Genomic DNA, 27,306 nt, shown 5'->3' with positions numbered 1-27,306 from the left:
ATAGGCTCGCATGTCACATGTATAAGTTTGTACATCATGTTAGGTCGTCATATGTCGAGTATTCCCTTATGTTTTATTCTGGTTATCTCATGACGACCTTTCTCGCTCATTTACCCATGATAATATGATAAGAAAGATATGTTACATTGGTGCTCGGTTGAGTAAGGCATCGGGTTCCCGTCGCGGCTCTTCGGTTTGGGTCGTGATAGTTACTTAAATTTTTTTGTTTCGTATTGTTAAATCCATTATTACGTAACGACGAAAATGCCACCTTATGAAATGACCGATTTGGTGTGGTAACATTGTTACCTTGCTTTTCTCTCTCATATTGTCCTTCTTTATTATTAAATAATCATATTTTATTCTTTACCCTATTTTTTTATATAATAATTCTACTCATATTCTATTTTTTTAGTAATATTATAAGTTTATTCTTCATATTGTTGGTGGTGACATCATGAAATGACGGCAAACGATACAATCTATCTAAATATTTTATTCAGCAAACGATACAATACAATGCAGTACAAATACAATACGATACATTATGAAACGATATGTAACAACAATCCAAACATGCTATAAAAGACAATTTCTTTACATGTAAAATAAAATTTACCATATATATATACTATATTAAAAGCACTAAGACCCTTAGCGAAATATAGTTTGCCTTTTTTACTCTTTAAAAATAAAGTTCACATTAGACAAAACTGTAATTTGATAATTTTTTCTAAATTTAGGAGTTAAAAATCAACTAAAATTTTAATTATTAAATCTTTTTTTATTTGAATTATGCAGAAGGATCTAAAATTAGGACCTTAAAGTTTGTTAAAGATTTTAACTTACGTGTATCCTTTCCTTATTTGAACCCTTCCACGTTAAATTATTTAGTATTATAGCTTTAGAATTAACGTATTTCATTTATTAAAAGATGAAATTAGTTGAATTAGCAGAAAATCAACAAATAGATGATATTAGTTAGGAACTACGGGAAGGAATAAAAAGCACACGAACATATTATGGAGTAAGATAATATGAGAAGAAACATATGATAACAGTTCATTTTGGAACAAAGTCTATTTCACGGTTCAACGTTCTCTTTAATTATAAATTGAATACTTAACACAATCACGTCGATCAAATTATTTTCCCATTCAAAAGGAAGTTTTTATTCATTGGTTTTTGAAAGATATTATTTTAAAACTACATTGAATAATTAGAACAAATAAAAATATTTAAGAATATAAAAAAGATTTTTTTTGGGTAAGAGTCAATAAAAATAAAGATATAAAAAAATGTCAAATCAGTTTTTTTTATTCTTTGAGAGTAGAATGCTTAGTAGAAAAAATTATAATTGCAGTTAAAATTATAAATTTTTTGATTAGCTAATATTTAAATTTGAATAATGAAAAATAAGCTATTACATTTAATGTTGAGGAAAAAACAATCAAGTGTTTAAATTAAGTTACCTTTAATGTTGAAAAGAAATAACTATATCTTTTCATTAACTAATTAGCAAAACATTTAAATTTAGTTCTTTTTCAAATAAAATTATTTTTCAATTAACTAAACTCTTAGCATATGAGAACTTTTGTGGTGCAAGATTTTTTTTTTTTTTTTTTTAAGATCAAATATATTATTTAATACTCTATTCATTCCAAAAAGAATTACACTATTTTTTTTCCGTTAGTTTAAAAAATTAATAATACTTTTAAATTTCAAAATAATTAAACATAAATATTTTATCTTATCTTTAATGATAAATTTTTATAGTCACTCAAATATTATGGTATGTACAAGATTACAAGTTTCAAAAGTCTTCATTTACTACTTTTTAAAATTAATCTAATTCTTTAAAGTTTTATATTTATTGATAAGGTTATACGCGCTAAGACTAGTAGAGGTAAATAGCTACAAACTGCCCCTATATTTTTTCTTTTTTTCGGGGTTAAGTAAAAAAGAAAAAAAACAAGTCTCGCGCCAGTCGCCACCCCCTCCCCAAATAATAGAAAAGCCACCTTAGTTTTCACAATTCCCTCTCGTCCGGGCGATTTCAGGTTCATCGCTGCCCCTCTCTCTCTCTCTCTCTCTCTCTCTCTAACGCATATTAGTTGTCGTGTATTTATTACTGTAGTATTATCTTTGAAAAGAACCAATCCGTCAAGGAGATTAACAGTAATGTTTCAAGTTCTTATCCTGTGATGTTAAATTTAAGGCTAAATATTGTGTTTGTATGGGATGTCGATGAAACCCATTTTAGATTTAGTAAAAATTGATTTTTGTAGAACATTAATTTTTCTTGTCCTCTTATTATCTAGTTTGTTTCAGTATCGAAAAGCCTATTCACAGACCATTTATTGTTTATATGAAACTCCTCTAGTAACACCTTATTATTCTGGGTTTAGATGAATCCTATCTAGTTTTATTTGTCATTATTGAATTTTACCAAAGTTCTGAATTAATTATGAAGATATTTCCCTTTATTTTTTCTATTGAACTTTTACCTTTTTTTTTTTTTTTTTTTAAACCTCTATGTATGGTTCTGTCTGTCTTGAAAAGCTTATCCACTAGACCATTTAAGGTGTAGGTGAAACTGCTTTAGTTGTAAGTCTCAAATTGAATTATAAACAAAATATCAAATCACATTCTTTAAGATTTTTTTCCAACTTATTTAATTAGTGGTTACATTTTGTCTTATCAGTTATTGTTCTGTTTCAGTGTTGAAAGTGCATCCATGGACCTTTTAGATGATATTTTGGCTGATGGTGCTTCAAAGACCGGTAAGTGGAGTGAAAGGATTTTTTTTTTAGTTTGTGATGTAATATATTCTCATTCTTTCAAGTTTATATTGTTATTTGATGCAGTCAAGGCTGGAGGCAAGTTTCAACCCAGGGCAAAGCCTCGTCTGGTGAAAAAAGGTCCAGCTGTTGCATCCTCAACAGTTTCTTTGACGTCAAAACCCACTGGTGATACTGTAGCAACTGATTCTTTTGAGGCTCTTAAGAAGGATGGAAAGAATTCCCAAAATTGTTAGCTTTCTTGCCTTTATTTTGTTCTTACTATTATTACTTTTTCTGGAACATTTTGTTGCTGCAATTTGATCATATATTGATTGTTGAGGTCATAAAAGCGTTGATTTCTTGTGTGCGTAATAGAATTTTCCTTCGAGATAAAGTTGGTTTTAGCACTTGAAATGTCATACTATAAAATATGCTCTTAATAGCCTATATTTTAATGTTCTTCATTGATACTTTAAGGCCTCTTCAAGAATGATTGTCTTTTGTTAAATATAAGCAGACGATAAACAAAGCTCTGTGTTAGCGGAACCTTCCTTGGAGCATCCTCTTGCTGCAGAAACTTTGGGTCCATCAGTTGGTTCATATCTAGATACAAGTACGGTAGTGCCTGATAACAGTGAAGATTCGAAAACTTGTCTTGAGAAATCCGAGGGAGAGGTGATATTTTCTTATCCATATTTTGATCATGTTAACAGACCTTTTATATCCTAATTAAAGTTCTTCAATTTTCAGTATGCAGACATATATATAGGTTTGGATTCGTTTGATGATTTACTTCCTATCTCAAGCGCCATAGGTAATGGCCTATCTTCTTCTGTTCTCTTATTACTAATTTTTCCTGCATATTACCTTTAAACTTGGAACTTGATAATGGATGCTGCAAAGGAGTTACCTTATTTTGGATAATTGGCCAATTATTAAAGATTAAATTAGTAAAATGTGGTGCTGCTTATAATAATGCAGAAAATTCTAGTCCCGCTACAGATCCATCTGCTGTTCATGTTGCTGGTGCAGACAAGGGACAAGAACAACTTTCAATTCCAGTTTCTTCAGTTGATGATTCAGCTCCTAGCACTTCTAATCTTCAACCTGATGAAGTGGCAGCATGCCAAGATCCATTGACTTGTCAAGGAAGTGTTGTTCCTGTTAGTGGAAGTTGTCAGATGGTCAAATTCATGCCCTTCCCCACTTTTTACTGAGCAGCAAAACATTTGTCATTTAGTTTCCTTTGCGTACTTACAAATACTCCAGTTTGTCGGTTGCAGGAGATGGACAGCTATCCTTCCTTGGAAGCAGATATCCTTGGGGTAACTACTACGTCTGGTATGGGAGAATTTTCAGGTTCCTGCACCTGTACTTTATCATGTGCTGCACTCATTTTTAATTTCGAACATTTATTCAGGGCAGAGTACCAGAAGGTTTCAACCCAAGTCCAAGCTACAAGTATACAGAGAGAGATACGACACAAGCATCCCTGATTCAGATGCAGTAGAGTCAGTTTCATGTCAGCCAAATTCACACTCAGTTCATTCTGAAATGGATTTTGTGGATAGAGAGAAGGAACATGGATTCCCTGCTGATGATGTCCTTGATTTCTCAGCCAGAGGATTTGATAATAATATTATTACAGAATCTACTCATGAATTTCCAGTTCATGAAGAATATGTTATCGAGGCTTCGCATTCAGATGTTGGCATCCCAGCAGAACTCCCTGAATCTACTTCTCAGATGCCTGAGGAACCTGTAAATCAATAAACTGTTTTTCAAATTGTTTTAGTTACTTCTCAATTTTTGGAATAGTTTGCCTTGCTGGTGGAGCCCTTTATTTCTCTTCTTAACCCACTTGCAACTATGTCTGTTTAGGTACATCAGAGGCCAAAGACTAAAAAGCAAAAATTGCCTGCATCTGATCTTTCTGCAATTACTGAAGAGAACGGAGCGGGTAGATCATTAAGGAGTAGAAGAAAGTCCGTAAATGCAAATAGACTAGTAGATGAGTCTGAAGTAGTAGCGGATGATGGGGAATATGTGCCTGAACAACCTAATGATTCTGTTACAAATGGTAATGATGAGGATCTTCTGGTGGAAAATGAATCACAAGGGAAAAAAGTACAGAAAAAGTCAAAGAGAACAGTTGCTGAGGATGGAAAGCAAGTTAGGAAGAGTAAAAAGACCACTGAAGCTTCAGACCAGGCAGCCAACAAGAAACCTAAGAAGTTTTCTCACTCCACTCGTCAAAAGAGGAGACAAGGTAAGCCTAGTGGGTGTTGCTGACATTTGGCATAGTGTATTTATCTTTTCTTGACCAGGCACTTCCTCGTTTACAGTGAACAAGGCTTTGCTTGAGGCTCCCGAGTATGAGATTGACTACCAAAAGGTACCTATTAAGGATCTAATTATATTAGGAGAGCACAGAGAGCGGCTGGCGGTACGTTTCCTCTTGCATTCTCTTGTTTGCACCCCAACCTCCTAGAAAGAGGAGAAATTAAAAATGACACAGTCATCCTTGATTCTCTTGTTTGCCTTCTTGCCATCCTTGCAGAAAAAAGATGCTGCAGCGTCACAAATACCTACTACAGATCAGAGGTATCAGAAGCTTTTTCACAATTAAATATACTAATCTACAGTTATCTTTTGCTTTATTTGCGAAAAAGATACTAACCTGCATTTAACCTTTCGATTGGGTTTTCTTATATTGTTGTTGATAGTGAAAATGGTAGACGATCTGTGGTAGAGACTTCATTCATTAGGTCTGTTTTTCTCATTTCAGATCCATCTTCTAACTCGTCGAGCACCATAAGTCTCTTTTGTATCGTCTACAGCTTCATTATTTTCTCTACTTTTAGATTACGCTTCTAACCAACCTGTCCAACCATTTTTTCCAGAATTATATGAAGACTCCTCCCTTATTGCCCTTTTCTCAGCTCTTCCTCTTTTTTCTAAGCTACGTTGACCAGCCAAGAGAACCATCTTCCCCAAAGCTAGCATCAATACTGTTCCAGAAATGGTCAAGTCGTATTTGCTTGTATAGTTAATTAAGAAGTAAAGGACAGAACAAGCTCTGTTCAATCTGCGCCTGAAACAAGGCAGTACAAACTCTCTGTACCTAGCCTTCCACTTAAACCGGCAGAGACTGAGAGGTATACTAAATATATCAAGTTCAAGTCTTACAGTAGCTGGATTCATAGAAGGTGAATTAGCACAGTGGTAAAATTGTATCCAATGCAGATATCTCCATCAGCAAATGGAAGCGTATTGGAAAAACTTAACATGAATTTATTTATTACTTGCACCAAAGCATTTTCACATACATAATAACATGACAGAATAAAATGATTTATTTTCAAGGATTGCTTCCTTGTAATTTCATCTGAAATTTGCAAATAGCTCTGAGAATTTTTACCAAGTATAACATGACGGAAACTTACAGTAGTTGATGCTCTTAAGATATCAATGCAAAATGTCTTTTAAACAAGGTAGTGCTGCGTGTATGGTAAAGTTCTCTTTCAGTTGTTATGAATCCAGTAATCTGGTTATACTTGGGGACTAACATGTAGCTTAGGTAGCTTCTTATTTGGAAATCTTTCACTAAAGACCTACTTCAGCAACCAGATATTAGGGAATTTCTAGGAAATGCATGCATGCATATTTATTGGGCTAGTCCTCCTGCGAAGTGCATCCTAACAAGCTACTACTTGCTATCTAGAAATCCTTCCCGAACGACTGCCTCAAAAATCCTTGCACACTGCACTATCCCGATTAACTACCTATAGTTTCAAGAATCCATGCCCAACACAAGTCCTTTCAAGATTCCTTGCCCAACACAAGGTTTTCACTACCCAACTCCACAACTATCTTACTGTAAATGATACTACTTCTGTATTGGCCTAGAAGGGCTCGATTAGTACAGTGCAGAAGGAGAGAAGGAATTTCTGAATCCGCACAAGCACTATCAAGTATCAACAGGCACAATGACCAAATTTTCTGAACAGGAACGGAACTGACAATCTGTACGTTCAAAATCTGAAGTATCTTATGCACAGAAAGAAAGCATGATATGTCATAGGTGAGAACCTGCCTCTGCTGCTTAGTCCACCCACCAGATAAAGCTTGGATTCCATGTGCATACATTTTTTTCATCTCAGAAACCTCATATCTTGAAAATCCGCTGCAAGATTCTCTCTGGTGGGCAACTACCTGAGTTTTGTAGAAGAATCTTCTCCCTTGACCAATCAAGACAATATTCCATACTATCTCTGCACCTATAAGCATTCATAAGAGAGAAGCAAGTGCTCATATTGTCTAGAGCAGCATTTGCTAACTCGTATATAGAAGAAAAAAGATCAATAAAATTCCTTCCCTTCTCTTTTGAGGAGATGGCAAAATTATGCGTCAAGAACTCTATCCTTTAGTATTAGCTTGTAAATTTTTGCATTTTCTTATAATTGAGAAATACCCTGGGTATTTGATGTAAGTTTTACATTTCTCCGTCACTTATCTTGTCACTTATCTTCTTACTCCATGCTCGTTCTGGAGGTAATTCCTCTATTCTCTATACAATGAACTTTTATATGGAAAAGAAAACCTATTTTATCCTCCAAGATGGTGAGCATTAGCAAGGGAGGATATCTCCTCAAATCCCAAAAATTTGGAATTTACTCCAAAATAGACGCCCTTTGATTTATATGCTGGTATGCTATAGTTAGTATTATCCTATCCTACATAAATGTTGGATACTTTTATCCTGAAATATTCTTGTGATTTGCTCAAGCTGAACTATAAGCTAACTTTAGGGCATCAATTACGCTAATTCCAAGTTCCTAAAAATGGCCTTAGGATTTAATGGTTATGATGTCAATTCTCAATAGTATTGCTCTGTCCAATTTCTAATGGTTCCTTTGGAGGCTGTTATGTGCTAGGATCAGGAAGCTGGAAGGTAGCCGTCATGTGAAAAACTGTTTTCACTAGTCATAGGAAAATGAAAAAGAGATGCCATTGGTAAACACTTAGAAGTTTACATGTGTTATAAATTTATGCTCCTTGAACCTAATATGGTTCTTAGTAAGTATATTAGGTGATCTTTGACCATGGTTTAAAATGTATAATTTCGTCATATCTAATATGAGAGAAGTTATGCCATACAGTACATTATATTTACTCTCGGGTACCTAAATATATTCAAAAGAGGTAACTTAATAAGGAAAAGAGATTTTAGAAGTTCAATGCGTTTTGCAATCAGTGGCTTTTGTTGTGTCATAGTTTTCTTTTTTATTTATCTTGGAGGCGTTACATGTTTTTTCCCTTAGTCCTCTCTTCTCCAAGTTACAATTTCTCTATGATTTGTGCTTGTGCAGTGCTGGTGCTTCTGTTTCTAATTATAATGAGGATGAGACCTATCCTTCAGATGACGGTGCAGAAGATAATGATCATCAAATAGGTTCTCGGGCTCAAGATTCTTCTGCCTACTTCAATTATCAAACTTATATGGACAAAACACCCAGCACAAGGTGGTCAAAACAGGAAACAGAACTGTTCTATGAGGTACATCCCTCTCATTTGTAGCTACTGAAAGATACAGGTGTAAATGGGGGAATAATTAAAATTTGAATTGGAAACTTCAATCTTAAATAGCGAATTCTAGAATTGCAACTTATAAAATGCTCAAGTTATTAGTTGATGCACCTAGGCGTTCCCAGTCTGGAAGATCAAGTTTGTAGGTTCCTTTCTGTATTTCCTTTTTATAAAACTGTCAAACATGTTATCAATTTGCTTCAATTTGTTGAGACCTTCCTATGAGGTAGTAGCAAAAGACTCATGTAGGACATCTTTGCTGCTAGCTATCTAAATGTTACTTGTTTTCTCTATTTGAAATAAGCGTACTTGTCAAATATTACATAGAAATATTTGTCCCAACCAAGCGAGAACTGTGGAATGCGATGGCATCTACAATTGTGGGTAGATGAGTTTTAAAGCAAAAAGAAAATAAGTATTTCTATATAAGGGATGCTTGATAGACTAGATTAAGGCTAGTCGTTGTCTATGTTACATGAACTCATTCACAGGTGTATATCTGACCTAGGTGTAAGTGAGAGCCGGTTAATGCTATGTAGCTTTTTGTCCATTTTAGTGTATTTTGAAGAATTAGCACGAAATCTCCGTTCCTGTGTCATTCAACATGGATACTTCAAAGGAAGACGAACAATTCATGTGATATAGTTTTTGTAGAACATAGTTACCTTTTCAGGAATATAGTTGTTGGAAAGTGAGAAGCTGGTCTAACTAAAGTTACAGAAAAAAGAAATTGGGAAGCTGGCACCAACATTAACTTCTTTGGCATCTTTATATCCTCAGCATGTAAATTAGTAGAGAAAGGGGATCTTAGATAAACTTGAGAAATCGTGGAAATCTGATTTTTATTATATTTTTATTAATATATTTTGTTTAAAAATGGCGTTTGTTGATACTGAATGCACGAAGACCATGCAGTATATACAGCAGTTTACAAAAAATCAGCTGTTTACTCTAAGAGACTAATGAAGTCCACAATGCTTTCCACATCATTCACATTGCACATTTTGCACCAAAAAGCCAAAAAGGCATACATCTAAACTTAAGTCTAAAATTATTGTCAGTCTTGCTTTCAAAAACTCTCTGGTTCCGTTCCTCCACAGTACCCACCATATGCATGCTGGAGTAGTGTCTCATATCTTCCTCTTCTCTGCCTAGACCAATAATGTCCCTTCCCAGCATCAAGACCTTTACAGACCTTGGCATTGCCCAGTTGGGCATTGAATATCCGGTCAGAGAGAGAGAGTTATAACTGTCCTTGGATCCTGGAGATTCTGAAGTCTCCTTTTATATGCTCAATGTGATGTCAGAATTCAGAACTTGCTCCGTCGCTTTACCAGGACTGTCAAGATTCTATGGTAAAGAAAACCGTGTATCAAATTATGTGCACATAGAATTGCAATTTCTTATGCTCTGGTAAAGAATAATGAAGAAATGAATAAATTTGATAAATGGGGTGTGGAGGAGATAGTATGGGGAACTGCATTATATGGTTTGGACTTGTGCAAAGATAGTTTGAGCCCTTTCATAAGATAATTCTTTTTGATAAATTCCCTTTTGTAAGGTAATTAGTTGTTAACTTCTATTTTAAGAGCAGTGGAGCAGAATCCCAATGTTACAAGAAATCAAGCAGTTGAAAAAATGGTACAACTTTTGACTTATAGGTGTCATGGCACCAATTAGAGCTATATGGACGGACTTCATGTGATTGAGCACAAATAGTACTGTTATGCACTCCCTTCCTCTTTTGTTTGTCCTTGGTTTACTCTTATTAGACATTTAGAACAAAACTTGTCTTCAGGCTGTGCAGCAGTTTGGGACTGACTTATCCCTGATACAACAACTTTTTCCTGGCCGGACACGTAGACAGCTAAAGCTAAAATACAAGAAAGAAGAGCGGCAACATCCATTTAGGCTTCATGATGCTCTAACCAATCGTTCCAAAGGTAAATTTTCTTCAACTCTCTCTACTGCACTCACATCTATTTATTTTTCCAAGACTCATTTATCATTTCATAGCATTTCGTTTAAATGGGCATAAAATACAATTTGAAGATACATGGGACAAATAAATATCATTTATTCAGAGAAATTTTCCATTAAGAGTAAGGTTTCATCAGCATGGAAAACATGACTTGGGTGTGGCTGAAAGTATACATGCATAGTCTGTTGTTATGGCTGATCCAAGTCCAGAAATGAATTGGAGCCTGACTTATCAAAAAAAAAAAAGGAGAAGAAAAAGGAATTGCAGCCTGGATTCATATTCCATAATTCTTTTCTTTTTTCCTCTTTTCATGTTTTTGTCTTGTGATCCTCTGATCTCAGTCCACTGTATCTGTATGTTGAATTCTCCTCTCAAATGATATATGCATGATCTGACGTTTCGATATCTTTTATTATTTTTCAACTTGGTTTATGCATTTTAGTCTCCAGAATTGAAATTCTAGATCTCTTCATGATGCAGCTTTTTTCTTCTGCTCTATTTTCGTTGATATTAGTCTTGTATTTCATCTTGTTTGACCACAAATCAGTACTAAAGAACTGAAATTTGGATATTCTGAAAATTCTATCTTTATTTCATTTTGCGAATTGCTACTTTATGGTTCCAAAAAATGTAAACAAGGCCAGGTTCCGTCCTACGTTGACTGCAGGAACATACAGGTTTTATCATAGTTTCCACAATTGAGCTAGTATTACGCTTGTTTACTTATGGACATGCTATGCATGTATTTTTTCAATTGAATCTCATAATCTGAGTTTTAGTTTAGAAGAAAATGGTCTTGATATCCTGATGATTCAGTTTCAGGAAATTGTGTATTTAATGTAACGATGATCTCATTATTTATTTTTTTACTTGCGTGTTTCTCGCTTGACCAGACCACCATTAATGGGGTTCAGAAGCACAATAACTACTCCCCTAAACTTTGCTTTCTGTTTTATTTGGAAAACATATTGATATCTTATCTTGATTTGACTTTTACCGTAGCCCATAATCATTAGTATACTTGTAAAATGTCTAAAGGCTGGAGTTATTTAACCGCCATGCACCACGTAAGTTATCCGTGTCATCAGACCATCATAGAAGGAAAAAGAACCATTGGCCTGAAGAAGAGAAAGCCTTTGCCACTAAAATGTGTCATGTTTTCTAATTGTTCTGCAGAGTTTTACATGATAATATACTTGTTGCAGATCATTCCCACTTTGAACGAGTAATTGAGCGTTTAAAACAAATTGAAGCCGAGGAATTGCAGAAAGCCGATAAAGATGAGTCAACTGACTTGACAGGGGAGGAGGAAGTGGAGGAGGGAACTCAGGAGATCAATGTATGAATCTTCTCTTGCTTGTCATCTTTTTTTGTTTTGTTTTTTGTTTTTGAAACTGGTAAAGTATTATATATATTAATAACAGAATCTTGGTACTAAGTTGGTACCAGAGAATTACAATGATTGGAACCTTCTACACCAAAACAAAAAGAAATGGTTCCATCTATACAAAAAGTTCTAATCCTGCAGTGAATCTAAGAAATCAAGCATGCTATTCTCATCTCTAACATCCTCTAGGTTGCACCAAAAAGCCATACACATGAGTATTTAATTTTCTGTACAACTTCTATTTTCCTTTCCAAGCACCTTGCATTCTTCTCTTTCCATATTGCCCAACACACACAACCTGGGATGTTGTTCCATATCTTTCTTACTGATTGACACATCCCTCCAACTCCCCAGATGTTCAATAGATCCTTCACTGGATCTGCCTTGCCACTGTGCAATGTGAAAAAAGGTAACTAGTGCTGTTCTCCTCCTTGTTACACATGAAACATCTGATATCAGTCGACACCCCTCTTTGAGTTACTTTGAGTGAGGCTCGCGTTGTGTGTAACTATCCTCATGAAACATCTGAACTCATAGGGGGCTTCGGACTTCCATATCCTCTTCCAAGGCCAGCCTGTAGAGCTGCCACCATCACTGTTGATAGTTTTATAGCAAGAAGTTACGAGAAAACACCATCTATCTGCTTTGTCCATATGATTCTATCAGGAACATCATCATACATGACCACCTTCTCTAAATCCGTTAGCATTAGAGCCATTCTAGGGACTTCCCAATCAAAACAGTATCTACAAAAATCAAGGCACCAGTTGCTTCCGTTCCAACATTCCGAAACCAGAGAGCCAGTACTATAAGAGAAATCATAGAGATCATGATATTGAGACGTTAGAGGGGCATGTCCTACCCAAGCATCTTGCCAGAACCTCGTCTGCCTGCCATTTCCAACTTTGATCCTTGTTGACAACAAAAGTAGGCCATAGGCTGCAGATGTGTTTCTATAGTCCCAATCCATGAGATGAATTAACAGGGCTGGTAAACATTAGCTATGTTGCCGGGACTCTCCGAAACAGCTGTCGCACCCGTGTCGGATCCTCAAAAAATGCACTACTTTTGGAGGATCCAACACGCACCCATCGATATTTTCGGAGAGTCCGAGCAACATAGAACCAGAGAACCAGAGATTTTGTATACCATATTTGTCTGGTATAAGCCTTCTCCATAAGTTGCCCCTCTTCTTTTCCGTATCTCCACAACCACTTCGTTAATAAGCTATCATTTCGAATTTTCAAGTTTTTAGTACCCAGTCTTCTTCTTTTGCTAAGCTTCACCTTTTCCCACCCAAGTGAAAGGACCTCTTTTCTTTGTTACCTCCCGACAAAAAGTTCCTCCAAATTCTATCAAGATTCTTTTTAACACTTACTGGCAAGGGAAACAAAGACATAGGGTATGTAGGAAGAGAGTCAAGAACACTGTTAATGAGAGCCACCCTTCCTCCAAGAGACAAGTATGATCTTTTCTACGTAGCAAGTCTCTTTTCACACTGATTGTCAATTATTTGCCACACCTGTTTCGCCTTGTACCTAGCCTCCAATGGCATACCCAGATATTCTGTAGGAAGCTCTCCAATTTGACAGCCCAAGACATCTCCAAGTAGGGTATGTTATGTACCTCATTAACTGCAAACATGGAACTTTTTCCCATGTTTATTTTCAAGCCAGAAATCATTTCAAATAATAGAAGAATCACCCTGAGATACCTTAATTGAGAGATTTCCACTCCATCGTGACCCACAGCCCCAGCACCAAAACCCTTGATCCACTGACACCTCATTGCCTTTCGCATCGTTGAATTGAACTCCATTGCCTTAAGCCTCTCGGCAATGGAGGAAAAAGCCTTTGGGAGAACCTTTTATAATCACTGAGAACCTAACATTTGCGATGCAACACTTTATCCATCCAATCCACTTGTCCCTGAACCCCATATCTTTCAGCAAGCCTAATAAATGCGCCCAATTAACACGATCAAATGCTTTTTCATGTCCAGCTTGCACATTAAGCTCGCTTCCCCTTGCCTCCTACTGTCAAGACATTTATTTACTATAAGCACCTCCTGTAATTTGTCTCCCCTTAACAAAGGTCATCTGAGAGTTTGCAACCAGAATGTTCATAACTTTCTTCATTCTCTGTGCCAGCATTTTTTATGAGATCTTGCAGAAGCTTCAATTTAAACTTATAGGCCTGAAATCTTTCATCTCCTCTGGTCATACCTTCTTGGGGATAAGAGCAATGACATAAGCATTATATGTTTTTCCCCCCAATTTCCTAATTCATACATTGAAGCATTATTGATTTTGCACAGGAGGAAGAAGCGAATTCTGAACATGTTGAGGAAAAAGAAGTTGAAGCTGTGGAGCAACAAGATGTTCCAGAAATGGAGAGTCCAGTTGAGGACTATGATAGTGAAGATGATTCTTGGAGATGGAGTCAGTATAAGAGTGAAGTGTGAATATTCAGAGAGAAGGATGCCAAAAAGAATTAAGATATATACACTGGTGGTGATAAAGAATTTTGCCATTTTGGTATTACTCTATTTTCTAGGTTGGATAAGTTATTTCTTGTTGTAGGTTAACTTAACCTTCTTTATATTGTCACTGCGCATAATTTAAACTCATATATTAACTTTAATGGGTAAAGCTAAAATCCCCTCATATCCTGTGACCGTTGCTGAAGATTGAAACGGGATTAAAATAATGGGGGTTTTATGAGATTAAAAAGGGGAAAGAATGAAATGTTCCTCTTATAGAATTCTCTGTTGTCCTCACTTGTTTGATATAACGAACTTCTCTATTTCTTTGTTAACTAGTTCGCCAAAATTGGTTTAAAGTGTTCTTAAGTTATACCCAAACAACAAACTTCTTTGCTATTTTCTGACTTTCACTTCTAGGGTTTTTTTCATCATCAATGTTAACACCTCTGTTTTAAAAAGCTTTTTTGGTCTCGCTCAGGGCTTGCCCTGGCAGGCACTATCTAAACGCCTTGAGGCTCATACACAGGGTTTAGTTTCATGAGGCTTACGACCAAGCGCCTTGAGCACTTCTAACGCTTGGGCTTGCCCGATAGTTCTTACGCAAATCATGTGTTGAATTACCTAATTAGCTTTGTTGGCCCTCCTAATTCTACAACAAATGAACGATAAAAGTTCTATTCATCAGGATTCAGGAATATAAAAATTGAGAGTAACTCAAATAATGAGCCACAATATTGCATATTAATTAAACGAACATCGTGAGAGTGAATTTCATTTGAACATTTCTTTGGAATATAGATAGCCAAAATTTGTATCTTCACTTGCCATTAGTCTTCATGTCTTAGTTCTACGTCTTTCAAATTTGAAAGTAATTTTGTATTTAATCGTGAAGGAATAATATTTTAAATTACAGTAATGATGAAGTTTATTAATTATTTTACTTTTGGGGAGGTAAAATGTGTAGTTTGATAATAGTTTTTAAGAAATTATATTATTTGAAAGTTAAGTATAGTTGATTTGTATCATATTACTTTTAACATTATTGGATTATTTATATTAGTAAAAATATTCTAGATACTTTATTTTTAATGAGTTTCTTTAATCCATTTAAATTTTATTAATTTTAATCAACCTTTTATACTTTTTAATATTATTTTATTAATTTATAAATTAAAAATTTAAAGATCCATGAGGCTTATGTCCCGTACCTCGGGACTTTTGTCTCGCCCCATATTAAGTAAAATGCCTCGCCTCGCGCCCCCACTCTTTAAAAAACTGGTTAACACTAATTTTGGACAATTACAATTTTTTCAAGAGTAAGAATCTATTATTGGTTCTTTCACACCAACCTTGCGGCAAAACGAAGTGAAGGTGATTTATGCTGTACCCTAATCGTTTCCTCCAATAAGAATTCCCAACTTTTTTCTAATCAAATAGTTAAGAATCAATTTATCAATTAATAAAAAATGTGTTGTTCTCTCATGATGATAAGTGAGGCCGGGATTGAATTGAGAAATTATGTTCCACAAATAATTTCAATATACTTTTATCTCTACGAAATATCAACTACGGTCAAGACGACATTATGTCATTATAAATTACAAACTTTAGAAAAAGTTAATTATTTCCTATCTTTTGATTAGTAAAGAAACAAATCATCATACTATATTATATCATATCATATATCATATACTATATTATAAGCATGAAGACTTTTAGGTGAAGTTATTTTACTAAAGTAACCTTTAAAAACTAAATGACCTTTATACCCTTTAAGCAAATACTATACCAATAACATTTTTGGACAAATCTACATACATCTCTCTTCATTACTATCGATGTTATTGAACTCCTTGAAGTGACATGAATTTTCACGCTAAGTTTGGTTAATTTTCAAATAAAAAGGCAATTATCACTAATCTATATCTTTATTCGATAATTATATATAATTGTGGTATTAATTAAGGTGACGTGGCATCATTAACCTTTAGAAGCCACCTTTAACTCTTACTAAAATCTCAAAGATGCTAAGTAATGGATAAGTTCGTAAGATAAAACCGTTTTTATTTTTCAACTAAGTAATAATAATGTTTGTTAACTTGGAAGCTCAAAAGCTACAGCAGTTTGCTTATCGTCTAAATATATAAAAACAGAGAGGCAAGTAACTCTATGCTTTAAATAGATGAAATATAAGATGGGTTGGAGCCTCGGAGAGCTGGGAGTGGAAGACGTAAAAAAGGACAGTGAAAAGAAGATTAGGTTGATCATGAACCAAAATTATAGGAATGAAGTTTTAAACTTCTTTAAGATTTGCAAGTGTCCATGATCATTACAGTTTAACAAAATTGGTTCCATAATCATCTTTTAAAAGGTTATAAATTGGGCGTTTTAATTCTTGTCTTGATATTATCCCATCTAACCTTTTCTCATCCTTAGTAGCCATATTCAAAAAGCGAACGAGTTCTTCTTTAAAGCAAGTATTTATCTATCATTTTACTATTTTCAAATTCATTTTTTTAAAAGATGTAATCATTATTTTTGCCTTACATTCTTTTATTTAATTTAGTGTGCAAATAATTGATTTATCATTCTGTGTTTTCTTTTTTTCTTAGGGTGTAACAATAATTTATTTTTCATACTGTGAAATGTGAGTTAATAACTTGCATACAAGAGGTCGATCATCTAAATAGAATATATTCTGTCACTCAAGTTATACTATGTATTTTCATGCACATTATATAAAAAATTTAATTCAAATTTCATTTTCTAAGGTTTCTAGAATATTTTAATCATTTTGAATGCGATAATTTGACCATCTAAATAGCACATATTCTCTCACCAAAATAATCTTTAACTCTTTATATGTACTTTCACTTATATTATATAACTAATTTGATTTAAATTTCATTATTTCAAATTTTTTAGGATATTTTAATTATTTTGAATGCGAGAATCTAATCATCTAAGTAGCATATGTACTCTCACTTGAATGAGTTTTAACTTTTTATATGTACTTTCACTAATGTTGTATAACAAGAAAGTGGATAAATATTCATCAGTTAGCGATATTTATATTTTTATAATAATATTTGTAATTTTTAAAAGTTTATAATTAACTGATATGGAGTATACGCGCAAAGCGCGTGCCCATAGACTAGTAAGTAAAAAAGGTGGCAAAATATCATTCAATCTTTTTACAACTTTTGTTGAAAAACATTCAAGTCACCAATAAATTTTTAAAGTACAATATTTTTACATAAAAATATTTCCACTAAAAAGAAAAAAAACAGGTCCAACTTAAACTAGAATTCAAACAATTACTCTCATTGGTTGATTCATACAATAATTGTAACTTAGGACCAGCCACATGAACGCATACATTTATGACCGAAACTATACGGGTCCGGAGTTAACCCGAACAACTCCCAAATTCCCTCTCTTCTCAAAACCCCCCATTCAAATTGCCCTAATTAAGCCCCCGGAATTAACTAATTCTCCATTCTTCTCCGGCAATTCACTGGTACAAAAACCCTCTGCCACCCACGCCGGAAAACCATTCGCATCTCTTTCCAAACGAAAATCCTTCACCCTGTGGAGAACCAACAGGTAAAGAAAAAATCGACCGTTATTGTTGTCAATCGAAACGGTCACTGAGTCGACTCGGATAACTCGGACGAGTCGTACTCTGCTGAATTACTGAAACCTTAAACTGAACTCATAGTGTTTTATTTTGTTCAATATTGATTAGTTTGTAGCTTACTTTGTTTTGCTTCTTTTAAAGGTTGGAAGCTGAGCTGAAACTTGATAAAGAGTAGAAAAAGAGAGAATTCTTGTGTGGAGAATGAGCTGAGTTGAGAATGAGTAGACTCTCATTTAGGCCGCGTCCACTTGACATTCACAAGAAGTTGCCAATTTTAAAATCTATCAAGGATTTTGAGGATGATGATGGCCAGACTAATACGCGAAACCTTATTCTTCGTCTCGCTGCTGAAGCCACAGAAAATGAGGTTTTTGAGCTTAATTCTTGTAGTTTTATGCTTCATTGCCTGAATGTTTGATTGGATGGATTATATGTATTGTAAATTTGCATGCATGAATTGTTCATAATTAAGTGTTCGGTTTAACTAACTCTTACTAACATTTTATATTTTAAGAGCTTTAAGTTTTACTTGGGCAATCAGGTGACTTAAAAAGTAATTGGAGGTAATTGTATTTAATAGCATTGATTGGTAACCTTTTGGTAAATGACCTATTAAACAGGTTAAATTATACTGATTGTGTACAAAATTATTTCATTTTCAGGCGTATAACTTCAATCCATATTTTAAACCCCTTGTTTCATATTAACTGTCCTAAGTTGTCTTTGAAGGTTAGACCATCGAAATTTTCATAATTTACTTGGTCTTAATCATGGCGCACAGTAAGTATGAGAATTTGGGTATTGCTGTGCTGGTGAATTGTGTCTGTAATTAAGCTTATTATGTTGGAAATAATTTATTGTTTAGGTACCACAAACTTCTAGCAAGAAGTTGGCTCCTGAAATACCTACTCCTGAGTCTGTGATTGTGGATACATATGAAAGAGATTATTCGCCCACTTTTGCTCAGCCAACGTCATATATACATGCTAGAGGAGGTACGTGTGAAGTGTACTGGAGGGTACACTCGTATTATCATCTGAGTTGCTAGTAAATTGTGATACTTTGTTAAATTTTCTGTAGTTCGGGCTGAGATTGGAGAATTTGTTGAGTATGATCTTGACAATGAGGATGAAGATTGGCTTCAAGAGCTCAACAGAGAAAGAAAGGTTCTTGCAGCTGAAAAGTAAAGATTTTAAACCATGCTTCTGCGTACCTATTCTATTACATTTATACACACAGCATGTAAATAGCTTTCTTCAAGACATGTGCCATCTGTTTCTTCCTTATGGTTGGTTCATCCTTTATTTTTTGTTTCAATTGAGTGCGAATTCTGCTCTGTTTAATCTAGTCATGCCTCCTGCCACCGCAAGTTGGATATGTTTTCATTCACGGACAGTAATTAAAAATGGTACTTGTGAGCATTCGTTGGAAGATCAAAAGTAAGACATGCTAAAATCTACCTCAAGATAATGGATGCTTTCTTTGGAATATACATCATAGCTGTAATTCATAAGCACGCATCAGACGATGGCCAATGCACCAGAGAGCTTAGCTAATCTAATGCTCCAGGTATAAGGAAGAGAGAATAAGGCGGGCAGAAGCCATTTTGTAGTCATAGCACAGTGCCTTAAGCTATACACTTAGCTAATTAGCTAAACCATAAAGGGACTAGGACCCATGCTTATAGTGAAAGAAAACCACCACGTGAAGGATAAGCTCAAATTATGGCGTTTCACAAAGAGGGTCTTTTTGTTTTAGAAATAAAATTCATTTTCGTTATTATATCAACTGTGTGAACATGATTTGACTGTGCAAACTGACATTACCTTTGAAGTGCTCCAAGCAAATCTTGTGGCATCTTGACAAGGCTCTGGAGAGACAAAGCCAGCAAGGCCATTTATGACATTGGGGCTGTGATGGTGGATTTGATGTTAAAGTTAAAACTTATAAACCTGGGGCTCTTCTCAGACCTTCCTTGACCTTCCATTGATATCATGAGTCGGATTTCATTTTTTTGTCTGTTAGTCCTATTGTGACATGTTGGTTGCCACATGGAAGACACTACTTCCTTTTGTGCTGAAGTTGCAAGAGTTGTATGGCATTACCTTTCATCCTAGACGCATCAAACATATACACTTACTTTCCTTCTAGTAATATCCTTCCCGTACCATAAGCTAAGTACTGGACCCAAATTTTCTTCTTAGAGCTAGCATGTCTGTTGCTCTCCGGCTCACGGACACTTCCTTTTCCTTCTTCCTCAAGTTGCTTTCAGTCCGTTTAATCATTCTCATCTTTATTCTGTATTTAGCTTCAGGTTTCTGATGCTTTCATCCCTGGAAAGATTGTAAATTGTCTATGCTCTATGCATTTCATTCAGTTCTTTTCCCTTTCAATATTATATGCCTTATTCATGACTTGAATTTTGTTTATTGATCATAGTCAATGAATCACTTTGTTTCCTGATACAGGTTGGAGACAATCCTGTACAAACTAGAAGTTTTAGATCACAAGGCTCGAGAAAGAGCAGGAGTTATAGCAACTACTCTTGGCTCTCCAGTTCCTGTGCTTCTAAGTTTTGATGCTGCTGTTGAGGTGAAAACTAACTCTTCTTGTGAGTCCATTAATTTTGCAGGTTTGACTTTGGCGTGTTGCTTTGTTTTTTAAAGAGTCTACTTTGGAGTTACTGATATTGTTTGCTCTAATAAGAACTTCATATGTTTGTAGTTATGTGTGGACCTACTGGGGAATTCATGTTCATTGTTTTAGCTAACTCCTATACTAATTTGCATGACTGTTGCAAGCTACTTAAAAGTTAAAAAATCTTCCATCATTATACGAACAACTAGAGCCGTTTCCTGCTATTTTAAATCCGTTTAGCTTTTGCATTCTCTTCTTGAATAAGTGATTTGAAAAAATACATGGGGGTGTTTTTCAATGGTCCTCATGATTAATGTATTTCTAATGTGTAATAACACCTCCCTCTGCCTGTTCTTTATTTCTTTTTATTTACATCCTTTTAAAGAAAGTTTTACGAAAGTTGATGGCCTTAGGATGCACTGAGATTATTAGACATGTAGCAGGATCAACTGGCGAATGAGAAGTTTTGTGTAGCTTTTGTCTTTGACAAGAGTGGGTTGCTCTAGTGGTGAGCACCCTCCACTTCCAACCAAGAGGTTGTGAGTTCGAGTCACCCCAAGAGCAAGGTGGGGAGTTCTTGGAGGGAGGGAGCCTAGGGTCTATCGGAAACAACCTCTACCCCAGGGTAGGGGTAAGGTCTGCGTACACTACTCTCCCCAGACCCCACTAGTGGGATTATACTGGGTTGTTGTTGTTGTTGTTGTTGTTTGTCTTTGACATCAAAGGAGGATTTCAATTAGCTCAAAGAGTTTCATTTCTTAAATGTAAGAGTAACATGGACTCTTTTCTCTATTTGTTGTATTTATTTCTTGTTAAATTTATAAATTTATGAGAAAATGAATATTTGTTGCCCAGAAGGTAGCTACAGCCTACATTTCAAAGTCTGCATTAATGATCTGTGCATATTAACATCTATTAGTGTCAACTTAAGAAAGCTGGGAATATTTTTGTTTTAATGAATAAGAAAGCTGGGATCATTCATCATTGTGGATTTAAGCTTTAGCTTTTGATTGCATTTAGATCATTATAGTTGGACAATGCTGGTTAGTCTCCTCCATTGTGATTAAAAATGCTGTCTCCTATTTGTCAAAACTTTTTGGTACTGGAGATCTAGTGAGTGGTGACCAATGATATTGACATGTTAAGTAAAATACTTGGTGATATATTTATCTGTTCAAGATAATGTTCAAGTAAAATACTTGGTGTTTAAGATCAGATATCATGTTCTAGTATATATTTATCTGTTCGGCAGAAACAGGTGAAACTTCTTAGATATTCATTAATTGATATTTCACTGAAAATGCGCAAGTTCTGCAATTTATGTTGATTTATAACATATGTGGATTCTGTATATTCGTTGCTGATCTTGGAAAATATGTTTGTTTCTTCAGTATCACAACATAACTTGTACATGATTTTTCTGCTTTTGGATCTTAGCTGTTATGAATTGTTTCCTTTGTGAGATTATTTTGCTTCTCTGATCTACTGCAGTCTAGTTTTCTTACTTATTCATCTTTTGTCTCCTTTTTCTTTTCTTTTGAGAAATTCAGGCCTTGCAATCTTTATCCATTAAATATGGAGTATTCCAGTCTATTTATAATTACTGGAAGGATAAGGTATGCATTTCTCACCACTTTACAGTTGTAAATTTTGGTGAACACAATGTTCATCAAAAGAAAAATCTGTTTTATATGCACAAGGTCTGATATATGCAAAAAGTTCATATTCTAATTACTAAGCATGTTTTCCTGTTACTCTCTGACAGATTATTTTTCTTGTAAGATCTGAGGTCATTTCTTAATATTAGCTGCTTCAGTCTATAGGTGCTAAATCCTAAATGTGCCCTTTTATGGGGCAAAAGTTTGAATGATGGGTGGGATGCCTGCAACTATTTTCTTTGATGTTTGTTAGCAGATGTCATGCGACTTCTGATGAGGAACTTGTTGAAGGTTGTGGAATTGCTGGTTTTGACAGAAGACTGTTGCTGGATTTGTAGTCATAGAGAATCTGAGTCTTTCATTTACACCTTGTGACCTTGTTCTTTTGTCCTGTATTCTGAATAAGTTTGTGTTTTTCTTAATTGGAAAATAGTTTGAGGATGTATTATGAGCATCCCATCGTATGCGTTCCATAGGTTTGATAGGTTTGTGTTTTCCAGGATAAAGAGATTAAATGGAAATGGATTTGAGAATGGGTTAAAAGCATCCTGTTGCATGTCAGCAAATGTTTATGCGGAGTAAAACATGAAAATTTGTCCTCCAACTTGTATGTTCTAGTCTTTAATCAGAAATTCTGGATCACACTGATTGATTTTGATGTATCCTATTCAATATGAAAGCTCCAAATGCTTGACTACTACTGCCTTTGGTGTTTGCTTTTTATCAGCATTAATGGTGTCCATTTATATGTGGTTTTAAAGATGAATCCTCATGCATCCCTCTCTTTTTATTGGGAATCTCTGTTTCTTTTCTATCAGCGGGAGCGGTGGCAGAAGCCTGTTCTTCGGCGTTTGCAGGTCAGTTCAACTTTCTGAATTTGTGAACCACATATAGGCGACTTTAAATTAATGTTGCACTTGTTACTATATAGTACTTGGCACAATTTATTTGCTTTTGTTAACCACATCTATGTGGAAGATTGTACAGTGAACCTCTTGTCTGTTTCTTTATTCTATTTTTTGAAATATTTCTGCCTCCACAGCCCTGTTTGACTGTTACTTTCAGCAACAATTCTTAAATTCTGCCTCGGGCGAACAATGATTACTAGTTTTGCCCATACAATGAAAAATTGTGCAGTTATCTTTATTATAGCATAGTGAAGTTTTGAACTTGTTCGAAGAAAAAGCAAAATGAATATTTGAACTTATTGAAAGAAACAGTATTATGACGATTTGATATTCTTTTATGTGACTTCATTTGCTGCTGTTGATTATCTACTGACTACTGTTGATTGCTGTCATGATTTCAGCCTCCTCCACCAGTTAACGACACGAATCCATATAATGTATTTAGGCCAAGGGAGAAGGCCCACAGACTTCATACAAGGAGGGTATGCCATTCTATGACTATGTCCCAATCTTATTGTGTCAAATTTTCGACGTTGACAATTTGATTCTCATGGCAGTTTGTTTGTGTTAATGGAGAATTTGTGGCTTCCTTTTTTCCTTAACAGATGCAAAGGAGGGAAAACAACGCGCAGTCATTTGAAAAGCTTCGCCAGGTGAACTCTTTTTTTTCTTCTTGTATGTGACCTCTTAATTGAACTACAGGGGTTCTACCAATTGTTGTCTACCGTGTCAGTTCCCAGTGTATTGGCCATGGCGATCCTCTCATGTCATATCTTGCTTATCAACATCTCCAGCCCACCCTCATTTCCTTCATTCTGATCTAACATCGCATTAGGTTTGGCATGAATTGCTGAAACCATGCCAATTTATTGCAGTTTTTATATCTCTGTTTGCCCATTAATGAATCTAGACATCTTGTCTAAGATGATGGTGACTGTTCAATTGCATACTACCATTTGTTCTTGCCAACAGTCTAGTGCTCACATCATTTCTTACTGAAGGAGTATTGTATCACCCTTTCTTGTTCGCTTAATAGAACCTTTTCTTATGTAGAATTACATTGTGATAGTTTAGTACCTAATAATAAAAGAAACTAACAGCTGTTCCGTAACATGATTATTTTGTGTGGAGGATAATGTACTTGTTTTTTTTGGGGGGGGTGGGGGGGAGGTTAAGGTAAACTGCATTATGAAAGCTTAACTGACTATAGACGAATTGATGCTATATGTGATTTGGTCTTTTCCAATAAAATGTCCCATAGGATATCCATTATATCGTCTCACATTGTCCAGGTTAGGCGCAATCTTGACCAAGCAAAGTTCATCCTTGAGGCTCTCATCAAGGTTTGTCTTTCTTAACAATTGCTAGTGTAAACTTCACGAACAAGTTACTGACCCATGTAAATTGATTCCTTATGATCTGCATAGTAAGCAGCATTCATATTCCTTGATGTTATTGTGTGCAGAGAGAGGAGAAGAAGCGAGAGGTTATTGAGAGTGAGATTAGTCTCCAGAGACTTCAAATGAAACACAAGGTATGCAGGGATGGTTACTATTTTCTTTATTTGTCATGATTTTTAACCTAATATACTTACCAGCAGTAATGAGAGCATCATTTAATAATTTTGTATTTTATTTCTTATTATGTCTAAACTGGAAACAGATTGAACGTATCTGCTCTATGCTTTATTATGATTGCATTTTAAGTTTGATGAATTGAGGCTTTATTAGAATCTTACATGTAGCTGTGGATAAATCTGTAACTGCTGTTCTGAAAAGAAATTCAGCTGCCTATCAAAAGTTGGTTTTGCTGAATGGAGTGGCACTAGTTTCTTTTTTTGAAAAAAAAAAGAGAAGGAAAAACTGATATGTTGGAGTGGAAATAGCTCTTTACTGCAGTAGATCACTTAAATTTGGAGGCAGATTTTCCTTATCTGTGTCTCGTTTAGTCATATTACGATATCATTAGACCTTTTCCAGTACCAAATGTAACTGGTTATCCTCCTCAGGCTTTATGGTTTGAGGTTATTCATGTTGAATGTTACTTTGAATTAATAAACGTAACTTTCTTGAATTTCAGAATGAAAGTGATCTTTTCGGGGATACCTTGGCTCTACCTGAATTTCCTTCCTTCCCAAGTAAGGTTGTTTCAAGTGAGGACGAATTTGTCGACTCTGATGATCCTGCTATTAGTCGTCCGCATGGTCGTCATATAGCACAAAATATAACCTTCCCCGACTCCAAGGCGGTGATAGCTTCTCCTGGAATCATGAGGCGAGAGTTCAAGCGAAGGCACGTGCCGGTTGGATGGCTGCATAAATTGGTGGTTACCTGCGTTCCTAAGTTGCTTCCTTTAGTACTTTGTCTTACTCTATAGTAACACGTGTTTTCATATGTTACGTTTATATTACTTTGCATGTGAGTTGAAATGTATTTAAACTGAATCCACTCGTTAACAGTAATCTTGTGACTAAACTTCTGCATTAATTGGGTTATTGTAGGATCCGAACGAGCCACCTTTGCTATTCACAAAACCTCTGGACCCAGACAAATTGTCAGCTGCAGGTATTATACCTCCAGGTTCTCCAACACCAAATGGCCTACATGCACGCACATTTAACTTTCGTGGAAGGATGGGGCGAGGTGGCCGTATCGTGTTTGATAGATGGAATCCACTTAGTCATACACCAATTGAGTGCGGTGATACACTATATGTTCCACCAAAGGCCCGGCATTCTGCACATCAGTGATGTAATCAGCCTTCATGAGCTTATGTCTCAATCCCCTTAAAACTTATATATGCGTATGATATTTGCAAAGATGATGCTAAAGATAGAAAGGGAAATTTTGAGCCAGTGATAATCAAAGAACCGAGACCTGTTTATGGACTTTGAAGAGGCAAGAAAATATTTACAGATGTGCTGGAGGCAAATGCCATAGAATGCTTAGAGCAACGTTTGCTGTGGTGGTTTGCCTGCTTGATTTTGCAGCTGCAGGGTGTACCATTTTTTTTTGTTTCTTACATAGTTTAGAAATGAAAGCATCTCTCTGCTCAATTGTACAAATATTTCCAATTTAGGACAAGGGAAGAAAAGAGGAAAAAGAATCATCCTTCCCGTCTTTGTAGAATGTTCTTTAAATATCGATGACGATTATTTTAAGTACATGCCCACGTGGATAATGTATGCTTTGTTGTAAATGAAGGATGAATTCAGTCAGGTTTAGCCATTCATTGTTAAATTTGGTCAGTTTATTTGATGTTATAATAGTTTATCGTGAAAAATGATGGTATCTATCTTTGTGGGGTTGTTGGAAAAGTAATATTCCAAAATGCAGGACTCTGTAAAGCGCTAATGAATCTTGCGAATATTTGTGTTTATAGCTTTGACCATATTTACTAGAAATAGCTTTGACCATGATAATGGATTTTCGAAAAAAAAAAAGAAGAAGAAGAAGAAAGAACAAGAAGATAATGGATTTTCGTGGTCTGGTCATGCAATCTAGTGATAACATGCTCCATATAAAATGATGGTTGTGCAAACCGAAATTTGATTTTTGTAAATGAACTTTAGCAGTGGGAGTTAAAATATATATACCCGTAATAGTTAGAGGAGCAAGGTAGCAACCAAAATGACAATTTTGAAATTAACAAACGTATTTTGCAACACTCTTATCCCATAAGAGTATGAATTCATATATTAGCCAACATAGTGATTTTCTTTGGAATCATTTTAGGGAGAGCTAGTGCATAGAGAAAGTAGATCGGGAACCAAAGTTATCCCTTCCGGGTGTGTTTAATACGATAAAAGTCATTTTTCGAGAGAATATTTTTTATGAAAAAGTCATTTTCTGGTGTTTGGTTAACAGAATTTTCATAATAACTTACTTTTCTCATGGACGAAAGTCATTTTCCTTCGTACTATCTAGACTTTAAGCTTCATATTACTTGTTTCAACTAACATTTAGATATTTTTATTAATCTTTAGTACTAAAAACTTTCATAAATAATTAAGAACATGCCATTGAGCCATTGCAAATATGTTGGAAATCAACGGACAGAAATCTAACCAAAGTCCAGTATTGGGCTTATACTATAAACCACATGTATATACTGGCCCAAATACAAATTCAATGCTCATAAGCCCAAATTCGAACAATTTCATAATGACAAACAAATCCCCATTTATCCCTTCTCTTCCATTTCTAAAACCCTCAAAACCTCCTTGGCTCCATTTCACAG

The 27,306-nt window shown here is 35.1% G+C and overlaps 2 protein-coding genes across 6 annotated transcripts; both read left to right on the top strand.

Annotated features, from left to right (window-relative positions):
* The first annotated feature begins 1,936 nt into the window (after positions 1 to 1,936).
* LOC107815047 (uncharacterized) lies at positions 1,937 to 14,404 on the top strand. 4 transcript variants are annotated; one of them, XM_016640559.2, is made up of 15 exons: positions 1,937 to 2,060; positions 2,722 to 2,783; positions 2,868 to 3,032; positions 3,301 to 3,458; positions 3,534 to 3,597; positions 3,765 to 3,946; positions 4,067 to 4,124; positions 4,204 to 4,544; positions 4,665 to 5,052; positions 5,129 to 5,229; positions 5,344 to 5,387; positions 8,156 to 8,342; positions 10,171 to 10,315; positions 11,559 to 11,692; positions 14,057 to 14,404. In XM_016640559.2, exons 2-15 carry the CDS (start codon positions 2,738 to 2,740, stop codon positions 14,201 to 14,203), a joined length of 2,160 nt encoding a protein of 719 aa, XP_016496045.2. In that variant the 5' UTR covers positions 1,937 to 2,060; positions 2,722 to 2,737; the 3' UTR covers positions 14,204 to 14,404. The 4 variants fall into 4 exon arrangements, with proteins under 4 accessions (XP_016496045.2, XP_075090580.1, XP_075090582.1 ...); XM_075234479.1 differs by having other exon boundaries at positions 3,765 to 3,967; XM_075234481.1 differs by lacking the exons at positions 11,559 to 11,692; positions 14,057 to 14,404 and adding an exon at positions 10,034 to 10,090 and having other exon boundaries at positions 3,765 to 3,967; positions 10,171 to 10,306.
* Positions 14,405 to 17,596: 3,192 nt separating this feature from the next.
* LOC107774443 (uncharacterized) lies at positions 17,597 to 26,284 on the top strand. Of its 2 annotated transcripts, none has more exons than XM_075234478.1 (13): positions 17,597 to 17,830; positions 18,006 to 18,231; positions 18,730 to 18,859; positions 18,945 to 19,047; positions 20,333 to 20,456; positions 22,052 to 22,117; positions 22,978 to 23,016; positions 23,469 to 23,549; positions 23,673 to 23,720; positions 24,360 to 24,410; positions 24,533 to 24,601; positions 25,147 to 25,389; positions 25,568 to 26,284. In XM_075234478.1, the coding sequence occupies exons 2-13, from the start codon at positions 18,082 to 18,084 to the stop codon at positions 25,814 to 25,816; spliced, it is 1,353 nt and encodes a 450-aa protein (XP_075090579.1). In that variant the 5' UTR covers positions 17,597 to 17,830; positions 18,006 to 18,081; the 3' UTR covers positions 25,817 to 26,284. The 2 variants fall into 2 exon arrangements, with proteins under 2 accessions (XP_075090579.1, XP_075090578.1); XM_075234477.1 differs by having other exon boundaries at positions 17,598 to 17,830; positions 22,921 to 23,016.
* Positions 26,285 to 27,306: the final 1,022 nt, after the last annotated feature.

This window comes from Nicotiana tabacum, chromosome 17, assembly GCF_000715075.1.
Source record: "Nicotiana tabacum cultivar K326 chromosome 17, ASM71507v2, whole genome shotgun sequence".
Lineage (NCBI taxonomy): Eukaryota > Viridiplantae > Streptophyta > Magnoliopsida > Solanales > Solanaceae > Nicotiana > Nicotiana tabacum.
This window is presented reverse-complemented; position numbering and strand designations above follow the sequence as displayed.